The sequence below is a fragment of the Marmota monax genome, unplaced genomic scaffold, assembly GCF_021218885.2.
Source record: "Marmota monax isolate L192 unplaced genomic scaffold, Marmota_monax_Labrador192_F-V1.1 WCK01_AAM20220418_F8-fsc00311, whole genome shotgun sequence".
NCBI lineage: Eukaryota > Metazoa > Chordata > Mammalia > Rodentia > Sciuridae > Marmota > Marmota monax.
Genome location: NW_026694601.1, coordinates 629,695 through 655,145, shown reverse-complemented (window position 1 = coordinate 655,145; position 25,451 = coordinate 629,695). Strand labels below are relative to the sequence as shown.

At 35.3% G+C, this 25,451-nt stretch overlaps 2 protein-coding genes across 28 annotated transcripts in view; one reads left to right on the top strand and one right to left on the bottom strand.

Annotated features, from left to right (window-relative positions):
* Ttc19 (tetratricopeptide repeat domain 19) overlaps window positions 1-25,451 on the top strand; it is a 45,409-nt gene that overhangs the window by 10,738 nt on the left and 9,220 nt on the right. For 4 of the 9 annotated variants that reach the window (XR_006846685.2, XR_006846683.2, XR_006846682.2 and 1 more), the window contains exons 8-12: window positions 15,873-16,027; window positions 17,339-17,501; window positions 18,179-18,295; window positions 18,749-18,780; window positions 25,294-25,365. Coding sequence is in view for 2 of the 9 variants with exons in the window: in XM_046422077.2 (XP_046278033.1) it covers window positions 15,873-16,027; window positions 17,339-17,501; window positions 18,179-18,295; window positions 18,749-18,807 (494 nt within the window). In the remaining 7 variants the exon portion in view is untranslated. Of the gene's footprint in view, window positions 1-15,872; window positions 16,028-17,338; window positions 17,502-18,178; window positions 19,503-25,293; window positions 25,366-25,451 lie in introns of those variants that run through there. The other 5 variants (XR_009224688.1, XR_006846686.2, XR_009224687.1 and 2 more) reach the window with 3 other exon arrangements.
* Window positions 19,634-25,451, bottom strand: part of Ncor1 (nuclear receptor corepressor 1) — a 153,486-nt gene continuing 147,668 nt past the window's right edge. For 14 of the 19 annotated variants that reach the window (XM_046422057.2, XM_058572008.1, XM_046422062.2 and 11 more), the window contains 2 exons: window positions 23,892-24,071; window positions 19,634-22,420 (listed from right to left, as the gene is read on the bottom strand). In XM_046422057.2, coding sequence (XP_046278013.1) covers window positions 22,233-22,420; window positions 23,892-24,071 — 368 coding nt within the window. In that variant the 3' untranslated portion in view covers window positions 19,634-22,232. The remainder of the gene's footprint in view (window positions 22,421-23,891; window positions 24,072-25,451) is intronic. The other 5 variants (XM_046422061.2, XM_046422068.2, XM_046422069.2 and 2 more) reach the window with 1 other exon arrangement.

Here is a 25,451-nt window from a genome sequence, read left to right as displayed (position 1 = left end):
AGATCTATATGTGATTACTGAGGAAATGTGTATAAAAATCTATGTGAAAATATCAGTTACAAAATAGTATAATTAATAAGACCCTAATTTTCTAAAATACTGAAGATTAAATATAGGCAGAGAACAGGGGTTGAATGATCTTTATCAAAATGTAGACAGTGACTTTCCCTGATTGGTAAATTTATAGGAGATTTATATTTCATATGTTTTTCTGGATATTCTATAATTTTTTACTATAAATTTATATTTTTTCTCTTCAAACTTAATTTTTTTTTTAAGTTGTTGATGGACCTTTATTTTATTTATTCATATGCAGTGCTGAGAATTGAACCCAGGGCCTCACGCATGCTAGTCAAGTGCTCTACCACTAAGGGGCAACCCCAGCCCTCAAACTTAATTTTTGTTGTTAACAATATGTAGTATAAAAAAGTCAAATAGTATTTCAGGGCTTAATTTACAGTAGCATTTCCTTGCCACACTTCATTCCATCTATTTTCAACGCAACTAATTTCTTCTGATATTTACTTTCATATTTCTAAGTTATGTAAAATTTGCTATTTCTTGATTTATTATTTTAGGAAGCTATTGACTTATGGAAGAGTGAAGATTTAGCACAAGTTGTGCTTATGTACAAATATTCCCTTTGTTAAGTAGTGTTATCTGCTGAGCCAGGTGATATGATTATATAACTATGTTTACAACTTTATGTACAACTTTTCATTTTTCTCTGGGATAACTTTTTTGGTTGCTTGGTTTTATATTTCTAGGACCTGTTATTCATTTTATCATAGTACTTGCTTTCTTCAGTTCCAGACCCTTAATGGTGTTCATGGAAGCTGGTTGGCTTCTCTCTCACTGGTATGTCTGGCTGTAGGCATTCAGTTGTCATTTCCCTTTTATGTGCTTAGTAACTTACCATTTTCTCTCTGCTTTGTATTGTCTGTAGTTTTTAAAAAAAAATATTTATTTTTTAGTTGTAGGTGTACATAATACCTTTATTTTATTTTAATGTGGTGCTGAGAATCAAACCCAGTGCTTCATGTACGCTAAAAAAGCGCTCTACTACTGAGCCACACCCCAGCCCCTTGCCTGTAATTTTTTGGTATCATCTCCCTTGATTTTTCTCTACTTTCTTTAGCCTTATAGCTTTATAATGGCATATCTACATTGTAGTATAGTTCTCTGTTATTGGACATCAGTGTATTTATTTTTTTAAAATACATTCTTAGCATTGAACTTCTGGATCAAAAGTAATACATTTTAAGGTTGTTGATGAATATTGCCAAATTTTGAAATAACTGCTAGTTTACATTTTCTGTTTTACTATTTGTTTACTTTGTGACTTGGTCAAATTAATTAATTTCTTTGTGCTTTGATCTTTAGTGTGAGATTGAGTAATTTTCTCAGCAGATCTTTAGAATGATTGAATGAATTGATGTATATAAAGTATTATAATGATGCCTAATAATAATAGGTGCTCAAAAGTGTTAACTATTATTGGTTTTTATTGTTGTGATAAAGCTGTGTCCCCCTTTTCCCAAAAATTCATTAATTTTTTTATAACCTTTGTAAGCCTGGTGATATGACATTGTTGTATAACCCAGCTTTTTTTTTTCTTCTCCTTCGATAAGCAGTGAGGTGTGTATCATTTGTTTGTTTTCTTAAGTAAGACTATTAACCCTTGGTTTTCGAGTTCCCTCTCCTTATTTGTATTTATAAAGTGTTTTGATTTTTTTTTTTCCAAATAGGAAATGTGAAACTAATGTTTGTATAGTTTAAAGAATAAGAACTAGAATTACTAGATCCTTGGATGCCGTGTGTCTCTGCACTGTGTGTGCCCAACCCCAGTCTCTTTTTCCTTGTTACTTCATTACCAAAAGCTCAGTTTCCTTGTCTGATTCCAATTTGATAAGGAGGACATGGTTTTGAGAAAAAGGAAAAAGAAGGTTTATTGCTTTGCTATTAAAGGAGAAGCACAGGGACTCCAGTTCCAGAGGCTGTGGTTCTGCCTATCAGGGAGAATAGAGGGTTTTTAAAGAAGCTCTTAAAAGGCTGCATTCCAGGTGTCCCTTGACAGGGGGTCCCAGGTATACTTCATAGATCTCTTTCCTGTGGGGGTATGTGCTCAAGGATAGATAACTTTGCCGTAGGATGGGAAAAGGTAATCTCTTGTTCCCTGCCCCAGATTAGGGAAGGGGAGAGGGAGGGAGAATAGGAAAAGGAAAAACATATCCCTTTTAAAATAATCCTTAACAGCATACTACAGGGACACAGCCACATCAATGTTTATAGCAGCACAATTCACAATAGCTAAATTGTGGAACCAACCTAGATAAAGAAACTGTGGTATATACACAATGGAATACTACTCAGCATTAAAAGAGAATAAAATCATGGCATTTACAGGTAAATGGATGGAGTTGGAGAATATCATGCTAAGCGAAGTAAGCCAATCTCCCAAAACCAAATGCCAAATGTTTTCTCTGTTATGAGGATGTTGATCCATATGGGGATGGGGGTCGGAGCATGGGAGGAATGGAGGAACTTTAAATAGGGCAAAGGGGAGGGAGGGGAAGAGAAGGAGGGACATGGGTGTAGGAAAGAATGAGATGGACATCATTACCCTAAGTTCATGTATGAACGAATGGTGTGACTCTACTTTGTGTACAACCAAAGATATGAAAAATTGTGCTCTGTATGTGTACTATGAATTGAAATGCATTCTGCTGTCATATATAACAAGTTAGAATAAATTTAAAAAAAAAAGCCTTTGAGCAGTGTGGGTGAAGTGGACCACTGTTACACCCTTCCTGTTATCAGGTGGAATTATTATTTATAGGAGCAAGAGGCTAGTTCCCACAGCATCTTGCACCCCACAAATATTCAGAGATAAATTGAAAGAAAATAGGTTTTATTCAAAACCTTCTTTGAAGGAAGGTTGAAGAAATTTTTTAATCCAAAATTTCATCTCTAGAGGCTCTGGGGAAGGAAATCTTTCAAAGAAGAGGCAAAGAGGAAACATAATGGGACAAAAGGCAGGAAATATGCATATGCAGATTTTAGTATCCTGTGCAAACAGGCCACTTTTAGCTTCTTAGGTATCTCCTAGCGCCTTTACTCTCAGTGTAAGGAAATAAAGGTTGCATAAATACAATAATAAGGAAGTTGTCCTTCATTTCAGTCTGTTTCATTTCTACCCAAGATACTGCTCTCCTTAATTTTGCTAAAGCATTCATTTGCTTTTCTTTAGTTTTACTGCTGCATTTCTTTTTTTTTTTTAATTCCTTTTCTTGTTTGTTTTTTATTTTGCCAGTAAGAAACAAGATTTAATGTCACCATTCTTCAATCAATGGATTTCCATTGATCTGTTTCTTAGCTGATTACTATCAATTGTACACAGTTCTCATCAGAGCTGAGCATTTTCACATGAAGCTAATCAGTTTTTATTTAAAATTAATAATACATATATGTAGATTAAAACTAAACATAACCATATGTAATCTAACATGGGATATTCAAACAAAAAAACTAAGAAAGTAGCCACTAGAAAGGAGACATGGAAGAAAAAAATTAAATGGACATAATAAATTTTTTTAATCATTAAGACAACTGCTAGCAATGTATTCAGGACAACCAAAGTCAGAGAAAACATGTGAAACATGAAAAATTTCTTTCCAGTTGAATTAAATGTGTTTTAAGGAGAGAGGAACAAAAAAAAAAAAAAAAAACAAGCATGTTTTGTAATTTTGGAACACTGAAAAGTATCAAACATGGAATTAGTAATTTATCAAAAATCACACCCCAGATTTTCTTTTGATGGAATAAGAAAAACAGTTTTTTGAAACAAGGGCATGAAACAGACTTAAAATTGAAACTCATACTAACAATATTGTGTTTTTACTGAAAAATACTACTAGAGATAAAAATTAAGTTAAATTTCAGGTACTTTCCATTTAATGTGGGCAAAATTACAATGTTTACATAGCAAATATAAACTAGCAATTTATTTTCACTTTATAAAGTATTTTAGGAAGACTTTACAGTCTTCAGTGCTCAAAATTAAAAAGCAATTTTAATTTTTTAATCAATTAATTTTCCATACCTAAGAATTATGATGGCAATGTAAAACAAAAGTTTAATTCTGCTGAACTAAAGCCCAAATACTGCTGCATTTCTTTAGAAGATATTTTTATGGTTCCTTATTAAAACTTACATAATGAATCACATAGTATGTATTCAGTTTAGGGATTTTTATGACTTGCATGAGACAAATCTTTTGGAATTCAATCTAAATTTCTTGGTTTATTTCTTTTGCTTTTACTAATTGTTAATCAGTACTAACCGAATAACTATTCTATGCTGGGTGGTGTTCTAGGATTCCAGTAGCAGCAAGTAAAGCAAATGTCCCTGCTCTTCTGAAGCTTTATGCTTAGAAAAGTATTTTTTACCTTTAAAATAACTTGAATATTCCCCCATCCTTCTAAGTTTCTCTTTAAACTTTTTATCTGGAATTTATTTTTGTGTGAAATTGATAACTACTTTTCTTTTTTCTCTTTCGGTATTGGTGATGGAACCCAGGGTCTCATCCATGCCACGCAAGCACTCTTACCACTAAGTTATGCCCCCAATCTTTTCTGTTTTCATTTTGAAACAGTCTTGCTAAGTTGCTCAGGCTGGCTCTCAAACTTGGGATCCTATTTCTCAGCCTTTCAAGTAGCTGGAATTCCAGATGTATGCCTCCACTCTCAGTTGATAACTACTTTCTTCAAGAGAATAATCATCATTAAGAAATTTGGTGTCTTGGGCTGGGGACATGGCTCAAGCAGTAGCGCGCTTGCCTGGCATGCGTGCGGCCCGGGTTCGATCCTCAATACCACATTCAAAGATGTTGTGTTCTCCGAAAACTAAAAAATAAATATTAAAAAATTCCTCTTAAAAAAAAAAGAAATGTGGTGTCTGACCTCCCTGCCCCTCACCCCCGCCTTAGGGCTTTCTATTCTGATTTATTCATTTGATGAGTCTTGTAGCAGTAAAAGTTGTTGAGTTTTATGAGTTACATATTTGAGTTATATTATAAAACATCTAACACATGCTTCTCTTTTAAAATTTCTTCCCATTTTCACATGAATTTTAGATTCTGAATTTCAGAACTGTTTTGTAAAGTTCCTAAAGTATTTTGAGACCAAAGTATTAGATTCATATTATATTGATATAAATTACTTGAGGAGATTGCCATCTGATTGAGTTAGAAAACCTTTACTACAAATAGTAGCAGAAAATGTCAAATAAATTAGATTAAACTGTACAGGCACTTTTTCTCAAGTAACTGGCAGTTCAGTGATTAGCCAGGCTGTTGAGTAAATCCTGAATGACCAGAATTGTCTATCATAATAACTTATGTTTGTACCTTTTGTATAATAACTTTATGTATCTGGATCATTGTATTTCTTTTCCAGTTCTTAATTTTATGGGTTTATTTCTTTTCTTTAAATTAGTAAGATTTTTCACATTGATTCTTCCTGCTCATACTCTTCTGAGTTATTTTCATTTTCATATTTTAAGTAATCAAAATATTTCTGGACATAATATTTGATTGGATGAGAACTTGAAATCTGGAGCTTGAATTTGGAGTTTGAATCCTGGATCTACCACTGATTAGCACTGTTATTGTGGACAAGATATTTTTCAGTTTCTTCATTGGTAAAACAAGAGTAATAATAGAAGCTACCTCAGAGAATTAAATGCCCTAAGATTGGTAAACATTATTTAAAAGTTTTATGGAACGCAATGTAGTTATCAAGCTAATTATTCAGTGGCTCCTCACCCTCAATTGATGATTTTCTAACCATTAAATTCATTGTATCGTCTTGATTTTGGCAATTTTGTTGATCTTTTCAAAGAGCCAGATTTTTGTTTCATTGTTTTTCTCTATGTTGTTTTTCGGTTTCACTTATTTCCACTCTAATCTTTATTACAGGCTTTATTTTGTGTGTCTCACCTTTCCCGCTAGTTTTCTAGGTTAAAAACTAGGCTAATATTTTTTCCTAAATAGGCCTTTGTAATTATAAAATCTACCTGCATCTAACAGATTTTGATACATTATAATTTCATTTTCATGTATCTCAAAGTACTTTCTAATTCTTATAATTTCTTTGAACCTTTGGCTATTTAGGAATGTATTTATTTTTATTTTTTTTTAATTTTAATATTTATTTTTTAGTTTTTGGCAGACACAACATCTTCGTTTGTATGTGGTGCTGAGGATCGAACCTGGGCCGCACGCATGCCAGGCGAGCGCGCTACTGCTTGAGCCACATCCCCAGCCCGGAATGTATTTATTAATTAACAAATATTTGTGAATTTCTCACATTTCCTTCTGTTGTTAATTCTCATTTTATACCATTGTGATCAGACAGTACACTTTATGTGAGGTCCAGTCCTTTTAAAGTTTGAGACTTGTTTTTATGGCTCCACATGTGGTTTATTCTGGTGAATGTTGCAAGTACAAATTTGAGACAAGTGTGTGTTGTCTTGTTGGTTGGAGTGTTTTATGTCTGTTAGGTCTAGTAGGTTGATAGTGTTGTTTTCCATATCCATATTTTGTCTAGTTTTTCAAGATGAAATTTTATTGTGATCTTTCTTCATTATATATATTTCTATGATCTGCTTAAACAATCCCAAATATATATATGCATATACACATGAATATATGTACATTATATGTATATCTTTATTGCATATTATCCCTTCATCAGATAAATTATCTTTTCCCTATTTTTAAGTTTTTCCACAAATTTTAGTTTTATGATTAATACTGTATCTTATTCTTAGATTTTTCTTTTTTTTTTTAATTGGTTGTTCAAAACATTACAAAGCTCTTGACATATCATATTTCATACATTTGATTCAAGTGGGTTATGAACTCCCATTTTTACCCCGTATACAGATTGCAGAATCGCATCGGTTACACATCCACGTTTTTACATATTGCCATACTAGTGACTGTTGTATTCTGCTTATTCTTAGATTTTTCTGAGTCATTTTTCAGTGTCTTTTGTGAAAGTGGTGTTTTGTTTTTTTTTAAACCTGAATCTCAGTTGTCTTGTGATAGGGAATCTTAAAATTAGTATGCAAAGTATTAGTCTAATTTTTGCATTTTAAAAACTGCTTTCCATTTTTGTTACTTCCTTTGTTCTCAGTCCTCCTTTAGAGGATTTCCCTCATCAATCTCCATTTATAGTTTGGAGGAAAGGTTACATATATGATTTTCAGCTTTATCAGGAGTAACCTAAATTTTCTTTTTATATTTATTTAGACATATTTAGCTCATTACTGGGAAAAATGTCTGTTTTCACTGTCTTCTGTAAGATGAGCTGAATACACTTTGAACATTCTGCCTTTCCCTTTTCATTATCTGGAAGTATAGACTTAGTGGAAGTTACCGTAGAAGAGCATTTCGAAGGTGGTTTATTGGCTGGATATTTTCTAGGATTTGGCAGTCACATTAGTTATGGAGTTATCTCCGTGAGAATTGCCTGGTATATGGTGAATATTTTCAACATGAGTGTTTGATGAATGCTTCTCTTCTGCTTGTTTTGGACTTTTATTCAGGAATGTCATTCACCATTGGCATCTCTCCTCACATTTATCCTTTTTTAAAAAAATCTTTATTTATTTTTATGTGGTGCTATGGATAGAACCCAGTGCCTCTCATGTGTGAGGCAAGTGCTCTACCATGGAGCCACAGCCCCAGCCTCCACATTTATCCTGTTTTCTTGCATACATTTTGGAGATTTCTTCAGTGTGTTCCACATTACTAATTTATTATTTGGAAGAGTCAATTCTGTTTTTCTTCTTATGGTTTGTTTTAAAAATGTCAAAGGGCTGGGGACGTGGCTCAAGCGGTAGCGCGCTCGCTTGGCATGCGTGCGGCCCGGGTTTGATCCTCCGCACCACATAACAAAGATATTATGTCCGCCAAAAACTAAAAAAATAAAAAAAATTAAAAAAAATGTCAAGGAAAAGGAAGGTGTGAAGAATTTAACTAATACCCTATTTACCTTCCCCTCGGCTTTGTCAAATGTAAGTATTTTACAATATTTGCTGCTTATTTAGGTGAATTTAACCCCCCCCACGTAATACTCTCCCTGCCTACATGTATCTATTATCCTGAATTGGGTCTTGTTTATCTATTTATTGTACTTGTATATATCAGTAAGCAATATTTAATAGTGCTAATATGTTTTAAAACTTTGTATGAATGGCATCTGCAATTTGCTTTTTTTGTTTTTAAACATTTATATTTTAGTTGTAGGTGGACACAATACCTTTATATTATTTTTATGTGGTCCTGAGGATTGAACCCAGTGTCTCACACATTCTAGGTGAGCATTCTTTCCTCTGAGCCACAACCCCAGCCCTGCAATTTGCTTTTTTTACTCAACTTTGTTATTGAGATGTGTCTATGTTGATACTAAAAGCAGTTTTTTTTTTTTTTTTCTAAACACAGAGGCTATTTACTTATGGAAGTACGACATGTCTTCTGGATTGAATCTGTCCAGAAGAGGCAACTTCCTCTCATTAATCCACTGTTGTGGGTGAGGGGGGAGCCTTTTTTTCCACATTGACAAGGAGTGATACACTATAGAGATGGCTCTCACTCATTCATACACTAAAACTGCAGTATGGAAATCCGTGTTGTGAATATATCACAGTGTAAAATTTTTTTGATGATCTAGTGGGTATGAAAAAGAATTTCATTGTGGCATCAGTATGTTTCTGATCACTTGTAAAGCAGAACATCTTTTCATGTATTTATTGGCTGTTGAAATTTCCTGCTCTGAAAATTCTTTCTATCTTTTTTGAAAATTAGACTTCTATTTATAAATGATATTTGGGTTCCTTTTGACATAATTATACATATAAGGAATTTGATTTAATTCCCCATTCCCTGTCCTGTTTCCTCCCCGCTCCTCTGCTGATCTTTCTTTCACTCCTTTATTTTTGTTTGGTACTTTCTATGTATACAAAAGGGAGATATTCCCTTTGGTTTATGTATTATATGACATGGTTCTGTTAGATTCAGTTCATATTTCTTTCCCTTTCTTCCTCCTCCCCTCCACCTCATTCTCCTACTTCTATTCCACTGATGTTCCCTGTATCTTTATATTTGATACCCTTCCTCACTGCCCTCTTTCCCTTGTTTTGCTTTAGCTTCCACATAAGAGAAAAACCATTTCCCTTATTTTGTTTTAGCTTCCACATAAGAGAAAAAACATTCCCTTGATTTTCTGAGTCAAGTTTATTTTTCTTAGCATGATTTTCTCCATTTCTGTCCATTTACTGGCAGATGCCATTATATCATTCTTTTTTTGGGGGGAGGGGCTGAGTAAAACTCCATTGTGTATTCATACCACATTTTGTTGAACCATTCATCTATTGATGGGCATCTGGGTTGATTCTATAATTTGACTATTGTGAATTGTGCTGCTATAAACACTGTATATATTTATAATATGCTGATTTTAGTTCTTTTGGATAAATATTGAGCAGGTTAGCTGGGTCGGATGGTGGTTTCCTTCATAGTTTTTTTGAGAAATCCCCATACTGCTTTCCAAAGTGGTGGTACTAATTTGCAGTACCAACAATGGTGTATGAGTATACCTTTTTCTCTCCCCAACCTCACCAGCATTTGTTGTTAATTTGTATCTTTGATAATTGCTATTCTGACTGGAGTGAGATGGAATTTTAGTGTAGTTTTGATTTGCATTTCCCTGATTGCTATAGATGTTGAACATTTTTTCATATATTTGTTGGCCACTTGTGTTTCTTGAGAAATTTGTTTAGTTCTTTTGTACATTTATTGATTGGTTATTTGTAGTTTTTGTGGTATTAGGGATTAAACCCAGGGCCTTGTGAATGCTAAGCACACATTCTACACTGAGCCACATTCCCAGCCTCCTTGCTTATTTTTTAAGGAATTTTTGTTTCTTAGCGATTTGTAAGAGTTCTTTGTGTATTTGAACTTCTTATGGTTTTGTGGGTTACATAACTTTTTTGTGGCTGTCTTTTTACTTTAGTGCATTTGATACATAGATTATAATTTGGATGTTAATAAGATGCTTTTGATATTTTCTTTGATGGTTGTTGCTTTATGTGTCATTTAATAAAGTCCTTTACTCTTCTGAGGTTATAAAGATATTCTCTTCTAAATATTTGCCATTTTTTACATTTAGTCTTCAGTTTTCCTTAGAGCTTATTTGTTTTTAGGATAACAAAAACTTTTTTACTAAAACATAAGCTCTACAGAAGTTTTCACTTATGTTATACAAAATGGTCACAAGTTGTTTTTGAAGGGGGGAAATCTATACTTGACAGCAAAATCATAGTGTCATTAGTAAGGGCTGATGTTTGTTTAATATTCCCATTTTGGTTTGGTTAAGCTTGCTGATCAGCAGCATTCTGCATAAGTTAGACTTGGCTAGAGAATACATTTTAATTTATTTAAAAAATTTTTTTTTAGTTGTAGCTGGACACAATACATTTATTTTATTTGTATATTTTTATGTGGTGCCAGGGATCGAACTCAGTGCCTCATGCATGCTAGGCAAGCGCTCTGCCCACTGAGCCACAACCCCGGCCCCTAGAGAGTACATTTTAAAGAACTAGGTTAGGTGCTTTTAACGAATGCATCAGATTACCATAAAAAGTGTGTGTGTGGGGGTGGTTGTGGAGCGCGTGGGGAGAAGCCCACAAAATTAAAACAAATCTACCATCCCTCAAAAGTAACATAAACCCCCTTGTAGCTAACTCTTGACAGCTACCTTTATTCATAGTGCTTGTATTTATTTATTTTTATTTTTATTTTTTAGTTATAGGCGGACAAAATATCTTTATTTTATATTTATGTGATGCTGAGGATTGAACGCAGTGCCTCACGCATGTTAGGCGAGTGCTCTACCTCTGAGCCACAACCCCAGCCCCAGTGCTTTATATTTAAACCATGGTTGGGGAAATGAATAAAAAGCAGAAAGCCGTTGCTTGTGCTTTATAATAGGGAATCAGGACAATACAGATTTGCTAATGTGTATTTAATCACCATAGCATTTGAGGTTTTATTCTGTAATGTTTCTGAGACCATACACATTAAATGCAAACCAAAAGATAAGAAGTTCTTGGTAGAATGGAAGTGATGCATACTTACTGATTGGACCAGTTTAAATATTATTCATGGCATTCAGCCTAGTTCATGGTCTGGCTGTTCATAGGACTTGGGCTTCATTGGTCTACCACTGCTCCACTACATTGCTAATGGACCCTCAGGATGAGGGACACTTAATGAAGCCTGAATGCCTAGCAGAACTGTGTGGATCTGCAGAGCTGGGGACCATTCATCTTTCAGAATATCCAAACATTATCATCCCAAGTTATCTATATTAGGATTATAAATTTTGGTTATGAGATATACTTTAGGTGCTGATATGGGCTATTTTCTGGAATGAATAGTTCAAGCTTTGAAGGCTGTCCTTCAGAAGAAAAATCTTTGGGGATAGCCATGACCCCATGAAAATAATAGCTTCTGCTCTCCTCTGGTTCTGCTGTAATGTCAGCAACTGGTTCTGCCAGCAAAGGCTAGGTTTCCTGATGATCCTGCAGGGCAGACTTCCTAAAGGCCGTCTTGTCAGGTTCCCAAGTTGGCCTCTGGACTGGTGTCTCTCTCTGCTCCCTACATGCAGGAGTCTAGAGTTGATTGTTTTAAAATATGCCATGAGATAGGGATAAAATTTCCTCCTCCTGTACCACCACCACCACCACCAGGATGGCTAGTTGCCCAGGCCTGTTATTAGTCCATCCTTTTCTAATGATTTTTTTGAATTTTCATAGATTCATGAGATACTAATTGTTGTTTAATTCTGTAATTATAATTTTCAGTTTCATAATATCTTTTTCTCATATTTAGTTAAGTACTTGTGTTGTTTATTAATTTGTTCAGTTTTTGAACCATTCAGTGAAGAGAAAGCAGAGAGCCTATTATGTGCCAGATACTCCAGGCATGAGCTCCAGCTATAAATGAAGTCACTGCCCTCAGGGAGCTAAATTTCTAATAAAGGAAAAAGACATGTAATAAAGCTCTTCCAGTAATTGATAATTTGTCCAATGAGAGAGTGGCTTTTTGCTTATGAGGGGATATGCATATAGGGAATGTATTTTATACAAGGACTTCAGATGTGTTTCTCCATTTTACACAAGTCAAAGGCTGTATTAATTCCTGGAATACAGAAACACCCAGGTCACCCTACAAAGCCAGCAAAAACTGTGTTTTTTGCTGTGTGCCGTGTCAGTTCACATGCTTTCTTCTCAGGGTTTTAACTTTTCTATTTTATCTAACATTTCTAGGTATCTGAAGCAGAAGGGTTTCTGACTATCAGTCATATTACTGGGACCAAAAACCTTAGGTTAGTTTCTATTTTCCTCCTTAATTAAAACCATTGTGTCTTCAGGAAGTGCTAGTGGTTGATTAACAAGAGGTTTGATTTAGCAAAAAATCAAAGATGTTCCTGGAATTTGGGCAGCTGATATTTTTTAGTTCTGAAGACCTTTTTAGACTTTTCTTTATTGTTATTGGTGTTTAGGGAGGGATATGAGAGGGTGATTAGAGAGGTCTGTGCTTGTTTTCCTAAAGGAGATACTTTTTTTTTTTTAATTAATATAGTTTTATAAATGCATATAATTGTTCCAGTACTTCCATCAAATTTGTTTTTGGTCTGTGTTTTGTGTAGGCCTAACTTGATATGCTAATGCATTAAGCCATTCTTGTATTCTTGGAGTAAATGCTCCTTAGTATATTTGAGAATACTATTTGCTTATATTTTGAGTAGAAGTTTCTATAATAAATCCTGGTTTCTAAAAGTTTTAAGATGCATTTTTTTTCTATGATTAGAAATAATGAAAATATAAAGTTTGAAGAAATAAATATGACCTTTCCCCCAGGTTCAAATGATCCTTTGGGGGATTTATATAAACTACCTCAATTTATTATTTATTATTAAGCTGATTTTTTTCCTTATATAACCTGTTTCTGTATTAATTTTCAAAGAACCATGTTTCAATAATTATTTCTTAGAATCGAAACTTTTTAATGGGGTATGTGTATGAGAGACAGACAGAAATACGTACTAGGGATTGAATTCAGGATGCTTTACTACTCAGCTACATCCTTAACACTTTTTATTTTCTATTCTGAGACATGGTCTCCTAAATTGCAGAGGCAGGCCTAGAACTTCCAATCCTCCTTCCTTGCCTCCTAAGTAGCTGGGATTATAGATATGCACCACCCAGAACTCTTTTTTTTGACCTTATCAAATCTATTTTCCCTTAACTTGGCAAATGCTAAAAGTTCTCTTATGAAGCCTAATTTTTTGAAATTGTGTTATAGTATGCTTTTTTTTTCTCTTGGTCATATTTTTTAAAAACAGGTTTTTCAAAAGATCTTTCCATTTTTATTGTGGTCAGAATGTGATATGAATTTAAGATGTATTTTTAAAATACTTCTTTGAAAATATAACTAGAATTGAACCGCAGTAATAATGCTTTCTCCCTTTTCCTCTAGTTAATTGCTATTACTGATAAAGCAATAACTTTATCCATTAGAATTGCTTGTCACTTTATTTTTGTGCTTTTGTGTTTTTTGTTTTCATTTCTTTGGTTTTTCTGAGGGACTGGGATGGAACCCAGGGCCTTGTGTGTGCTACTCAAGCACTCTTTTTTTTTTTTTTAAAGATAGAGGAGGGAGGGAGGGAGAGAGAGAGGGAGGGAGGGAGGGAGAGAGAGAGAGAGAGAGAATTTTTTTTAAATATTTATTTATTTATTTTAGTTTTTGGCGGACACAACATCTTTGCTTGTATGTGGTGCTGAGGATCGAACCCGGGCTGCACGCATGCCAGGCGAGTGCGCTACCGCTTGAGCCACATCCCCAGCCCCTCAAGCACTCTTACTACTGAGCTGTACCTCTAGCCCTTTATTCTTGTACTTTTGAAGTTATTCTAAGTATAAAATGTAAAAAGACCATTTTTTAAAAAATACAGAAACTGAAGATATATTAATACAAATTCCTGGAATAAGATTTAGTAATCATTTTTAGAGCATAGTGTGTCCAGAATCAGAATAATCATACATTTTGTTTTGTGATTTTCTTGGTATATTTTGAAAATTTTTCCTTATCTTTCAATGTTCTCAGAGGATATGAATTTTATGAGTTGTACAGTATTCTCAATCTTCTCATATTTTTACAATTTGCTCCTCTTTATGAACTTGCTTTAAGGGGCACAAAGAGATCTTATTCTTTCAATTTTAGCTGCCTTTCTTCATTGTATAATCATTTTTTCACAGTAATTTCAACCATCTGTTCATATTGACCATAGTTTATTTGATGAGTCTTTAAATTCTGTATGCCAGTTGTAAATTTTCTGAAAACTTCGAAGACATGGAAAGAGAAATGTCTGCTATGAACCATAGCTTTGTTGGTTAAAAAAGTAAACCCAACTGGACAGCTTCAGTTAAGTGTCTGCTAATTTTGTTATATGAGATTACTTGGGGTAACTTCCTTTTAGTCCTTTATGGGAACATTTACTTTTTAAAAAATTTGCAGAATTTCCATTTACTCTTGCTTATTCACTTTTGTATATTATTTGGATCATCTCTCCAAAGTCTTTACTTATACAAGTTACTGTTCTGTAGGTCTGCTTTCTCCAGTTCCTTTCATGTGATATGAGATGTTTTAAGTTTCTTCTTCAGATAATGCATTATGTTGAGAGGTGCACCCCAAAATTGGATCAAATTTTTAAAATTTGACTTGAAACTTTCCATTCAGTTCAGAAATCTTAGTGTTCTCTGAATTATTAATGCATTGTGGATTTTCCCCCACTCCCCATCTTAAAGATTTTTCTTCTTTTAAAAATGTATTTTTAGTTATACATGGACACAATATCTTTAATTTTATGTGGTGCTGAGGATTGAACCCAATGCCTCACATGTGCGAGGCAAGCACTCTGCCACTGAGCCACAACCCCAGCCCTCTTAAGATTTTTCATTCTAGACTTTGCATTGACTAGACTTTGCATTGACTCATTCTCCTTTGGGTTTATCTTCAACTATTTCTTTTAAATGTTACTAGCTTCAAATTAAAAGTATTCCACATTCTAACTGACGTAGGGGCTTTTATTATTGTTTTTCAAAGAATTTAACCTTTTTTTTTTTTTTGGTATGGAGGATTGAACTTGACCACTGAGCCACAACTCCAGTCCTATTTTGTATTTGTTTTTATTTAGAGACAGGGTTTCTCTGAGTTGCTTAGCACCTTGTTGCTGAGGCTGGCTTAGAACTCATGATCCTTCTGATTCAGCCTCCTGAGCTGCTGGGATTACAGGTGTGCACTGCTGTGCCTGGCTTGTTTTTTATGTGGTGCTGAGGATTGAACCCAGGGCTTCACCCATGCTAGACAAGCACTCTACCACTGAGCTACAAACCCAGCCTTTAATCTACTTTAAATGAGTCCCACAATTTCAGCTAGTCCAGAAGGTCATTTAACTGGATGTTAATTCACCTAAATTGTCTCCTTTTAACATAAGGTCAAGAGTGTTTCTAAGTGACGTAAACCATTCAGTGGGTTCTGTATTAACCTGTTTTTGTACCATCATCCCAGATACAAATATATCATTTATTGTAATTACGAAATAGTTTTAATATTTATTATATTAGCAGAATTACACACTTGGGACTTGGTGGATTATAAGTCATGGTATAACTCAAAATGCTGAGGCAGGTTGGTTAACTCAGCCTTGCCTTCCATAGCAATGCTCTTATTTCTTTCTTAGTGGAAGAAAAAGCCAATACCCACCTCCTTCTGGGCATGTGCTTAGACTCCTGTGCACGCTACCTTCTGTTCTCCAAGCAGCCATCACAGGCACAAAGGATGTATGAAAAAGCTCTGCAGATTTCTGAAGAAATACAAGGAGAAAGACACCCACAGGTAAAGAAGGAAAATATGCAGTGCCTTTACAAATGCCACACATTGGGAACAGAATCAGCCCCAGTTCATTCAGTTTCTTACCACCAGTGTCCCTGTCCCTGACTGCTTGTTTCAGAATAGATTTGAGATTACTGATCCGTCACTACTAGGGAGGTGTAAGCAGGCACTGTGTGCTTCTGTGGCTTCAGAGCATACCGTGTGGTATTTCAAAGTGGAGTCTGCAGACCTCCGACTAGAATCTTGTAAGAAAGTTATACATGAGTGTCCTTGCCTCCCTTGCCCCACAGTTAAAGAACTTTTTTTTTTTTTTGTACCAGGATTGACCTCAGGGACACTCATGGACTGAGCCACATCCCCAGCCCTATTTTATATTTTATTTAGAGAGAGAGTCTCACTGAATTGCTTAGTGCCTCACCTTTACTGAGGCTGGTTTTGAACTTGGGATCCTCCTGTCTTATGCTCCTGAGCCGCTGGGATTACAGGCGTGAGCCACCGCCCCCAGCTGGGACTCATGTTATAATGCTGAACATGTTAAATTGAAATCATCCCTTTCTCTTCTATCAGAATAAATTCTCAAGTGCTGAGGAGTAGATTGCTTTATTTGAAAGCTTGCAGTTCCCAACCTAAGACCCACTGGATTGAACATGGAATGTTTGGGAAGGGAATTTGAGGTACAAATTATCTCCAGGAAAGGGATTTTGGACTTATTAAAAGAGAGTGCCTTATGAGAGCATCACTGAGGAATAATACAAGCAGCATGGGATTCAGATCACTGAGTAATACAATCAGAGGGCTTAAAGCATGGGATCAGTGGGTAAGGGAGGATGAAAAAGTTTCTTAGTACCAAAAGTTTAAATACTTTTAATGTGAGTCTTCCTATATAGATGATATATCACTTCTTTGTGGAGTCTCAGCATCACCAGCAGGAACTACATATGAAACAATGAGGCTCCCAGATCCCAGAGGTAGTCAGATCATAGGAGGCTGCTTCTCAAAACTGCTGAACCTTTAGTGGGATCATATTGTAGCTTCTTGCTGTTGCTTTTCACTTGGTACTTCTAATTAGATAAAATGAATAATACTTATTAATCTGATTATTTCCTAATTTTTAAAATTGGTATCATTTGTTGAGCTAATATCTATTGTATAATTTGAGTAACAAATGCCCACAATTTGTTAAAGACTGATGACATTCCTCATCTTTTGTGGAATGCCTGGAAAGATGAAATCTTAACTATACTCAAAATTTAACTCCAAATTAATATTATGATGTATTTTTAAAGAAAAATCTATTTTTCTCTTATCTAACAGACCATTGTGCTCATGAGTGACCTGGCTACTACTCTGGACGCACAGGGCCACTTTGATGAGGCCTATATTTACATGCAAAGGGCATCAGATCTGGCAAGACAGATAAATCATCCTGAGCTGCACATGGTACTCAGTAATCTAGCTGCAATTTTGATACACAGAGGTAGGTAGCCTTGGAAACTTGACAGACTTGCTTTAGGAAGGGATATTTCTTACTTTGGTATTTAAAGGAAGGTAAGGGGAAATGAGGAAACTCCTAAAATTAAAAGGCTGGTTGAATAAAGCCAAAAACAACATGTCTGTCAGGTTGAAGAACTATTTTGTTTAATTTAGGTAACTTATATAATAGTTTTTGCATTAGCCTGATGAACCACTATCAAGCTAGGGGAAACTTTGTAGTGCTTTAAAGATTGCTGTCTCACAACTATACTGCATTTCTGTGTTGGCAAAACTAGTGTGATTAGGAATGTGTGTGTTAGCACACTATGATACATACTGCTTAGGGCTTCACCTGCAATTTTCAGAAATCTAAGATAACATGTCTGCATACACAGATTATCATAGTGTAGTCCTTGGCCAGTCCAGTGAGGACCCCAGGGTATACCAGAAAGGACATAGTAAGGAATCCCACAACACTCAGTGGCTTGGCGTTTTACACATGGGCCACATTCCAGGCTAAATCAGCTTGTCATTTAGGGAGAAAATGAGGCAGTACCAGCCTTGTCACTTACTAATAAATACACAGTAAATTACACCTGTATCCTCATTAATGCTTTCTGTTCAGATTCACTTTGAAAACACATTTTCTTCTTATTCTTCCTTTTCTCTGGGTTATTTTAGAACGATATACACAAGCAGAAGAGATCTACCAGGAAGCACTGAAGCAAGCAGAGATGAAAAGAGATGAGGTTTCTGTACAGCACATCAGGGAAGAATTGGCTGAGCTGTCAAGAAAAAGTAGATCTTTGACTTAATATTATCAAGCGTTAAACCCATTTTTCTTGTAGGGAGGGTAGTTTCTAGTGGCCTAAAGGAATAACTGTTATTCTAGTGTCTGTGGCATCCAAATCAGTGGTGTAAATTTTCTGTTCTTGATATTCAGGTTTCCTCAACTTAGCCTTGGTGAAGGACAAGTTGTACATACTGCCACATTTGTTTTTAAAGGAAAAACAACTTTCACCCTTCACTAATTATGACCTCTAAGGAATGATGTCAAATGATGCTTTCCATTGTATTATATGGTTAGGTGCTGTCCATGCTGGTCTAAGTGTAATTATAGATTAAGATGGGCCACTTTTCCTCTGGGTTGTGGGTGTGGGGTCTGGTAATTATGCCTAACATTGCTACTGAAAGATTTTTGGTTCACTGATTTGCTGCCCTTTCTTCTTTTACTTTGTCAATATCTGGCAGACCAGAGCTACTCATGGCAAAGGGAAATTATGGTGAGTTGTTTCTATTACCTTTCATGAAGCACAGTGGGATTTAACACACAGAGGAGGAAAAGTGTTATATTAGTTTGCACCCAGCATGAAGTTTTAAAGTGGGAATTAGGCAGTTGAAAGTGTAGTAGCCTTTTGGTCATAAATAAAAGTGAACTACTTATCTGGTTATATGTAACTGTTAATGGTTGGGGGGAAGAATGATGGAACCTCTTTCTTGCCAGTGCTATCCTGGAGCATCGGACATTTTTTGCAACTGTGAGGTCACAAAACTGAGTCATCTGAGATCCTCTTTAAAGCAATGCCTGGGCTGTACCCTAGACCTGACTAGAATATGGCCCTACCAATGTAGATTTTAAAATTCCCAACCTTGATTCTACTTAGTACCCTCTTCTGTAACATGAGGAAAGAATGAGATTCTTAGCCATGGGAGAAAGTATCTGGTCAGAAGACTTTAAATGAATATACTGCTGTGTTGAAAGAGCTTTATTGCCCTGCCTCAAAGTATGTAAACACAAGATACATAGATGGATTTCCTTACCTCAGCAGACTTGCAAAAAGCCATTTGTTTAGGGGGAAAGATAGCTTTTCTAGGTACCATTAAGGAACACTGATATTGTTGATATGCCTTTGTGAGTGGGGTGTGAGTGGAATTGGTAAACAGATATTTTTGGTTCATATGTATACACTGGAAGTATCTTTTCATAATAAACTATACAACAATATTGTATGTATTCCAGTAATCTTTTAGTTTCTCAGAAAAATAACTTGCTGAAGAATTAAATGTAGTGTCAACCACTCACCTTCTATATTGAAAATGTTTTTACCTTTTCACAATTGCAAGCATTACCAGAAGTTAGGTTTTTCACTCCAAGTTTTATTTAAGAATTTTTAATCTTCCACAATGATTCGGTTTGTGGTTCCTCTCCTGGAGAAACTGAATTTTCAAAAAGTCTCTGCATGCGGGTATTCTCATGAAAGTTGTTATAAAACAAGGTAGTGAAGCAAGAAAAGGACCGACCTCCTTTACTGATTGGTTTGAATTTAAATGTAAATGTTTAAAATAGTGTAGTTTGAAATTTTGAACTGTACTGTGTCTTATGTCACTGGAATTTTCAGGGCATAAATATATCCAAAATATAATCAACATACCAAAATTGTATTGTGAAATATCCAACTATAAACATAAAATGGAAAATTGTGAAAATACTTCTATCAACAGTATTGGAAGACCTTGATTATGTTCTGAGTGCTAAAAATCAAGTTGTAAGGATGATTTTAAATCTCAGCCTGCCAAGATGTTATATGCCTTGGTTTGCACCTAACTTCAGCAAGTTATCAGTCATTCTCAAATGCTGTGCTTGAGATTTACATCATGGTAAGATGTACCTCTGCCCCTCTTAAATAATTTGCTTTGTAGGTAAGCTGTATGAGAATTCTTCTTTTTATTGTTTTTGACTTAAAAAATGATGGATTTTTATCTTCCATTCTAAAATCTCTTCTCCAGGTGATGGTAGATGGAGCATTACATAAATGTGTTGGGATGAGGATGGTGTTAGTGGCAGCTCACCTTGGGGTACTTGAATGGAACTGCAAAAGTGACAAGTTAGGCTCTGATCCAGTAGGTTCTCAGAAACTAACCTGACTTGGGATAGATAGCTTAAGACCCTCAGGATCATAGAAAAATATCATGATCTGTTTGGGTCAGTTGGCAACAAAGTTCAAAAATATTATCAGTACCTGAAAAAGAAAAAAACCTTTAAGCAGAAAACATTCATTAGAACATTTAGTTATTTTCCATTCACGTTAAAATTATGTTTGATTATTATTATAAAGGCTTCAACTTTGTAAGTAATAAGAACTCCGACCACTAAGCCTGAGCTAAAGTTTATTTTGAGGACGAAGAAAAGTGGGGACTGACAGGTGTAAAGGTTTTGATTGCAGACATACATGGGTTAGAGCCTGTTTGTCACTTATTGAACGATATGGGCCTATGTCTGTAAAACAGGTGATAGGAGGGTCTCAGCAGTTAATCATAGACCCATTTACCTAAGAGGCTTGAAAAGATTTATCTTAGGTTTACTTGAAAGTCTATAAAATGCTAATTACTCATTCTGAGACTTCCTTCCAGTTATCAGTAGCATTTCCCCCAAACCATTAGTATTTATATGCTATGGAAAAATGCTTAAATGCTGTGATTAAATTGTATGGAAAAAATTTTAAAAGCAATTCTTAATGATGGATAAAACTGACCCTTCAGTATAATTAGGACTTAGTCTTTTAAATTATTTGTACCTTGAATCTGTGAAATGAAGAATGATAGTAAATTATTTCCCAAGGAAACAATGTAGATGGTGACATGTAGAGATGGAAAAGGACTGTGTGTTCACCATGACACTTGTTCAGGATGCAGCACAAAAGAGAATGAGATAATACACAGATGATCATACACAGATCATTATCTAATTTTATCTCAACCAATCATATATCAAACTAAGAAAAATGTGTAAGTTTTTCCTTTGAAACCTGAGACAACAGAGCCTTAAATAACAAATAATCTGTAGCTATGGACAGGGTAGTCAAATTTATTTCAAAACAAAAGCTTTGTTGGACTGCATCAAATGCAGAAGAAAAGGAATACTTAGGGGCATGGTTAAATTACCAGTGTGCATAACAGTGAGGTATGCCTCAAATAAGCCTTTAAAACTTTAAAAACTGAACTATAACATATCCATGCAGTAATATTTTTTTCAGTGCTACTAGTGGAAAAAAAATTTAAAGCCTGCATTGGAAATTACAGTATGGCAGAATTCTGTTGCTCCTACCTTTTGACCCTAATGTATAGATTTTATGACAGGGTCTCTGTTAAAAATCTAAACATTTTCACAAAATTTTAAACATCACTGGGAAGCTGAATTTAGAGAGAACAAAATCAGATAAAAGTACAATGCCCGTGACAGCCAACATTATAACTGGGCTGTATGAGGTTTGTTTAGAAGGCTAGGGTTAAAAAGATAGACAAAAAAGATTTTAAAAAATTACCCCCAACGTTGATGCGCTGATTTGAACATAAGTACACCAGATACTACAGCAAGGGGATACACTGCAAAAAGGTCATCTATTTACATAAGAGTGATTTAAAGACATTATGATTTTCTTTATAAACAGATGTAAGAACAGAAATTGTCCACTTTTGAAACTACATTTCAACCCTCCACTATTATTAGAATCCACTGAATAGCCTGTATCAGAGGCAGTTCCCCCCACCCCCATTTGATTTTCCAAATGAATTTCCATCATTTTTTCTTCATCTGTGGCCCTGGCTCTCCTGAAGTCTCTGGGCACAAGTTATGGGAGGGCAGGTTTTTGACCTGCAACTGAAAATAAAATTACCAAAAAACTAAAGCTCCCTCCTCTGTGCCCATTCCCTGCTTCCCATTCCTTCCCTGTGCAGTTCAGTCATCACTATCGGATAGAGTCTCATATTGTGCAGAGAGCAGAGGGGCTGGCTCTCGCTCCCAGATCCGGTTCTGTTGGTGAGGAGCTGCTTGGTTCACAGCAGAGGGAGCACATGCAATGGATGTTGGTGGTGTACTGCTGAGCATCCGCATAGTCAGAGGGTTATAAGGAAACTGAGTTGAGCCTGGCAAAAGAAAAATGAGGTCTCAGTGTCATACTTGCTGTTTCATCCAATACCACCTAGGTTGGATGGAGTAGCACAGAATTACTTTGCTAAAATGGTCTTGTGACACAGTTAATACAACATAGAAGGACCAGCATTTCAGCAATTAAGATTCTAGCTAGTGACATGCAGCAATCAGTGCAAGTATAAAAAGGATGAATAATGAGAGTAAGCACAAGGGTTGCTGAACCCAGGGCTGAACTTTCAGTTACCTCTATAACTACTATTATGTTTCCATAGAGAATCACACAGAACTACTGAATATTAAGCCATTAAGTCCCAAATTTTCAATTCTGTGATTATTTCAATGAAATCAAAGCAATAGATACAATATGTATTTATATATTCAGTCGTTCTCTATTTTTGCAAAAGAACAGACCTCCAAAAACAATTATTTCAAAGTTACCAAAAGTAGTATATTTGCTGCTCAAGAGAAATGCAGCAGTATAATGCTCAGAAGATGAGGGGACAAGTATCCAGAAACTTCAGCAGGCTAAGGGGCAGCACGATGTGTGTTACCTACCAGAATCTCACTGGGCAGATATAGAAGTAGGGCACACTAAGAGCCCTGCTACCTTGTGTCCCCTGAACACTTCTCTAGCTTAAGAAACTGAAATCATAAAACATACCATTTTTATGGTCTAATAGTAATTTCTTCCTCAACATGTGAGAAGCAGCTCTATTGTCTAGGCTGTAAGCTTTCCAACTAATACATAACTACTTGCCACGTGGCATGAGAATTTTAGAAGAGAAAAGCCCTAAACTGTACTCATCTAATGCGAATTTTTTTTCTCACTGGGAGAGCACATTTGAAAAAAAGTTTTTTGGTTACATATAATATATATTTAATCCCTGAGTGAAGAACAGTATATAATTCTCTGAAATACACAGCAAATATCTGATTTATTTTAAAAGAAAGCAAGTCATGCTGGAGTTGTAGCTCAGTGGTAGAGGGCTTGCCTAGCAAGTGTGAGGCTAGGCACCACATAAAATAAAGGGAAAAAAAAGGTTTATGAAAAGGCACAAAGTAACACTTTCATCAGCTTATGTAGATGTAATTTTCTTCTCATTTCTGAACTTGATTTCTTAGCCTTTCATAAAGAAGTTCTTAAGGAAATATTAACAAGGGGAAGTCACTTTTAGGAGTAGCACTTTACATAGACTTATTTGCTTTGCAAATAGCAAATGTTGGCTACCAACCAGCATAAATACAGATGGAAAATGGATGAGATTATTTTCATAGCTCTTTTTAGTTTATGGTATCAGACCCTACATTAAAAATTTTGAAGATTCTATGCATTCAATTTTTATTCTGGAAAGTGGAACTTACTAGTGATACAGAATGGGAATAAAGTATTTCTAAGTTTTTATAAGAAGGAATGACAAGGCATTGATAGAAGTTGCTTTCTAGTAGTTAAACTGGGCTCCTCACCTGTCGAGGAGGGCCTGTCTTCCCAGGCCCAGCCTGGTGTCTGTCTATGGTAATCACCTTCTGAATGTACAGAGGATACTGATGAGGGCCGTTCAGTTCCTAAATATCCTTGCCCAGGGATAGGAGATTTAGACTTTCTGCTGTTTGACTTGCTCATCAGCTTTGGTTTGCAAACTCCTGCTAAAAGTGAAATCCAAGTTAAACTATTAAATTACTAATTAGTGATACAGATTTATTAGAAGGATAGCATGAAAAATCCAGATTCTAGTACACAATGCAATAGCACTATTTAAAAGAAAGCCAGAATTTCACTTGCAGCAAACACAACAAAGGGGTACATCTTTATGTTATAAACTTAAAATGTGGCAACTAAGGAAATAAATATTGTTAAACATCAAAGCTGGCCTTAAGAATGTGGAAGCTGATGGGCTGGGGTTGTGGCTCAGTGGTAGAGTGCTTGCCTGCAATGTGTGAGTTACTAGGTTTGATTCTCAGCACTGCATATAAATAAATGAATAAAATAAATGTCTATCAACATCTAAAAATAAAAAAGCATATGGAAGCTGTGCTAAAAAAAGAGAGAAGGTTTGCACAATCTTAAATTCTCTCTACCTATCTGCTCTCTCTGGCTCTCAATTTGAAAGAAGTAAATAGTGCGGCAGTGATGGTGGGTGGGGGGTGTTAATTACACCACTGAAGTGTACATCAAAGGGAAAGTATTTAGCAGATGTCTCTTTATGCCACTATGGGACCTCAGCAGAGGTATATTTTCTCAGGCTCTGTTTAATTCATAGGAGTCACAGAGCTAAACCCCAGCCCTTATTTATTTACTTACTTACTTTGGGCTCTACAATAACACATGTATATATATAAATGTATGTGTGTGCACACACATGCACTGGGGATTGAACTAAGGGCCTCAGTGTATGCTGTGCAAACATTTTACCACTAAACCACATACTAAGCTCTAGAAAAAAATATCAGACCTCAAAAGAGATCAGAGCTCAGGTCACCAGCGCAATTTCTCAGTCCCAACAGAATAATTTCACCCTATCCCAAATCCTATACAACTAGGCTCATAATTCCATACGAGTCACAATTATAACCTTCATGTATATTTTTTTAAAATATATTTTTCAATTGTAGATGGACATAATACCTTTTATTTTTTATATGGTGCTGAGGATTGAACCCAGTGCCTTAGGCATGCTAGGCAAGCACTCCGCCACTGAGCCACAACCCTAGCCTGACTTTCTCCTAAAAATCAATACAAACTAGAAGGTAAGCAGGAAGGAAAAGACAATGCTCATTTTTTTTTAGAGTAGCCGGTAACTATCTTTAGCTTAATTATGTGTAGGTTAAAAAAAATGTCTAATCTCTTTAATCTTTTCCTTAAACATAGTGAGAGCTTTTGCTTGAAGATAACAGAAGAAAATAAACCTAAACTAAAAACTGAAATACTGCTGAACTTCAGGTAAATTTTTTAAGTATAAAAGATATTAATTCTAAAATGATTAAGAAAAAAGTCGTAAACATCAGAAGCTTAGAGTAAATAAAATT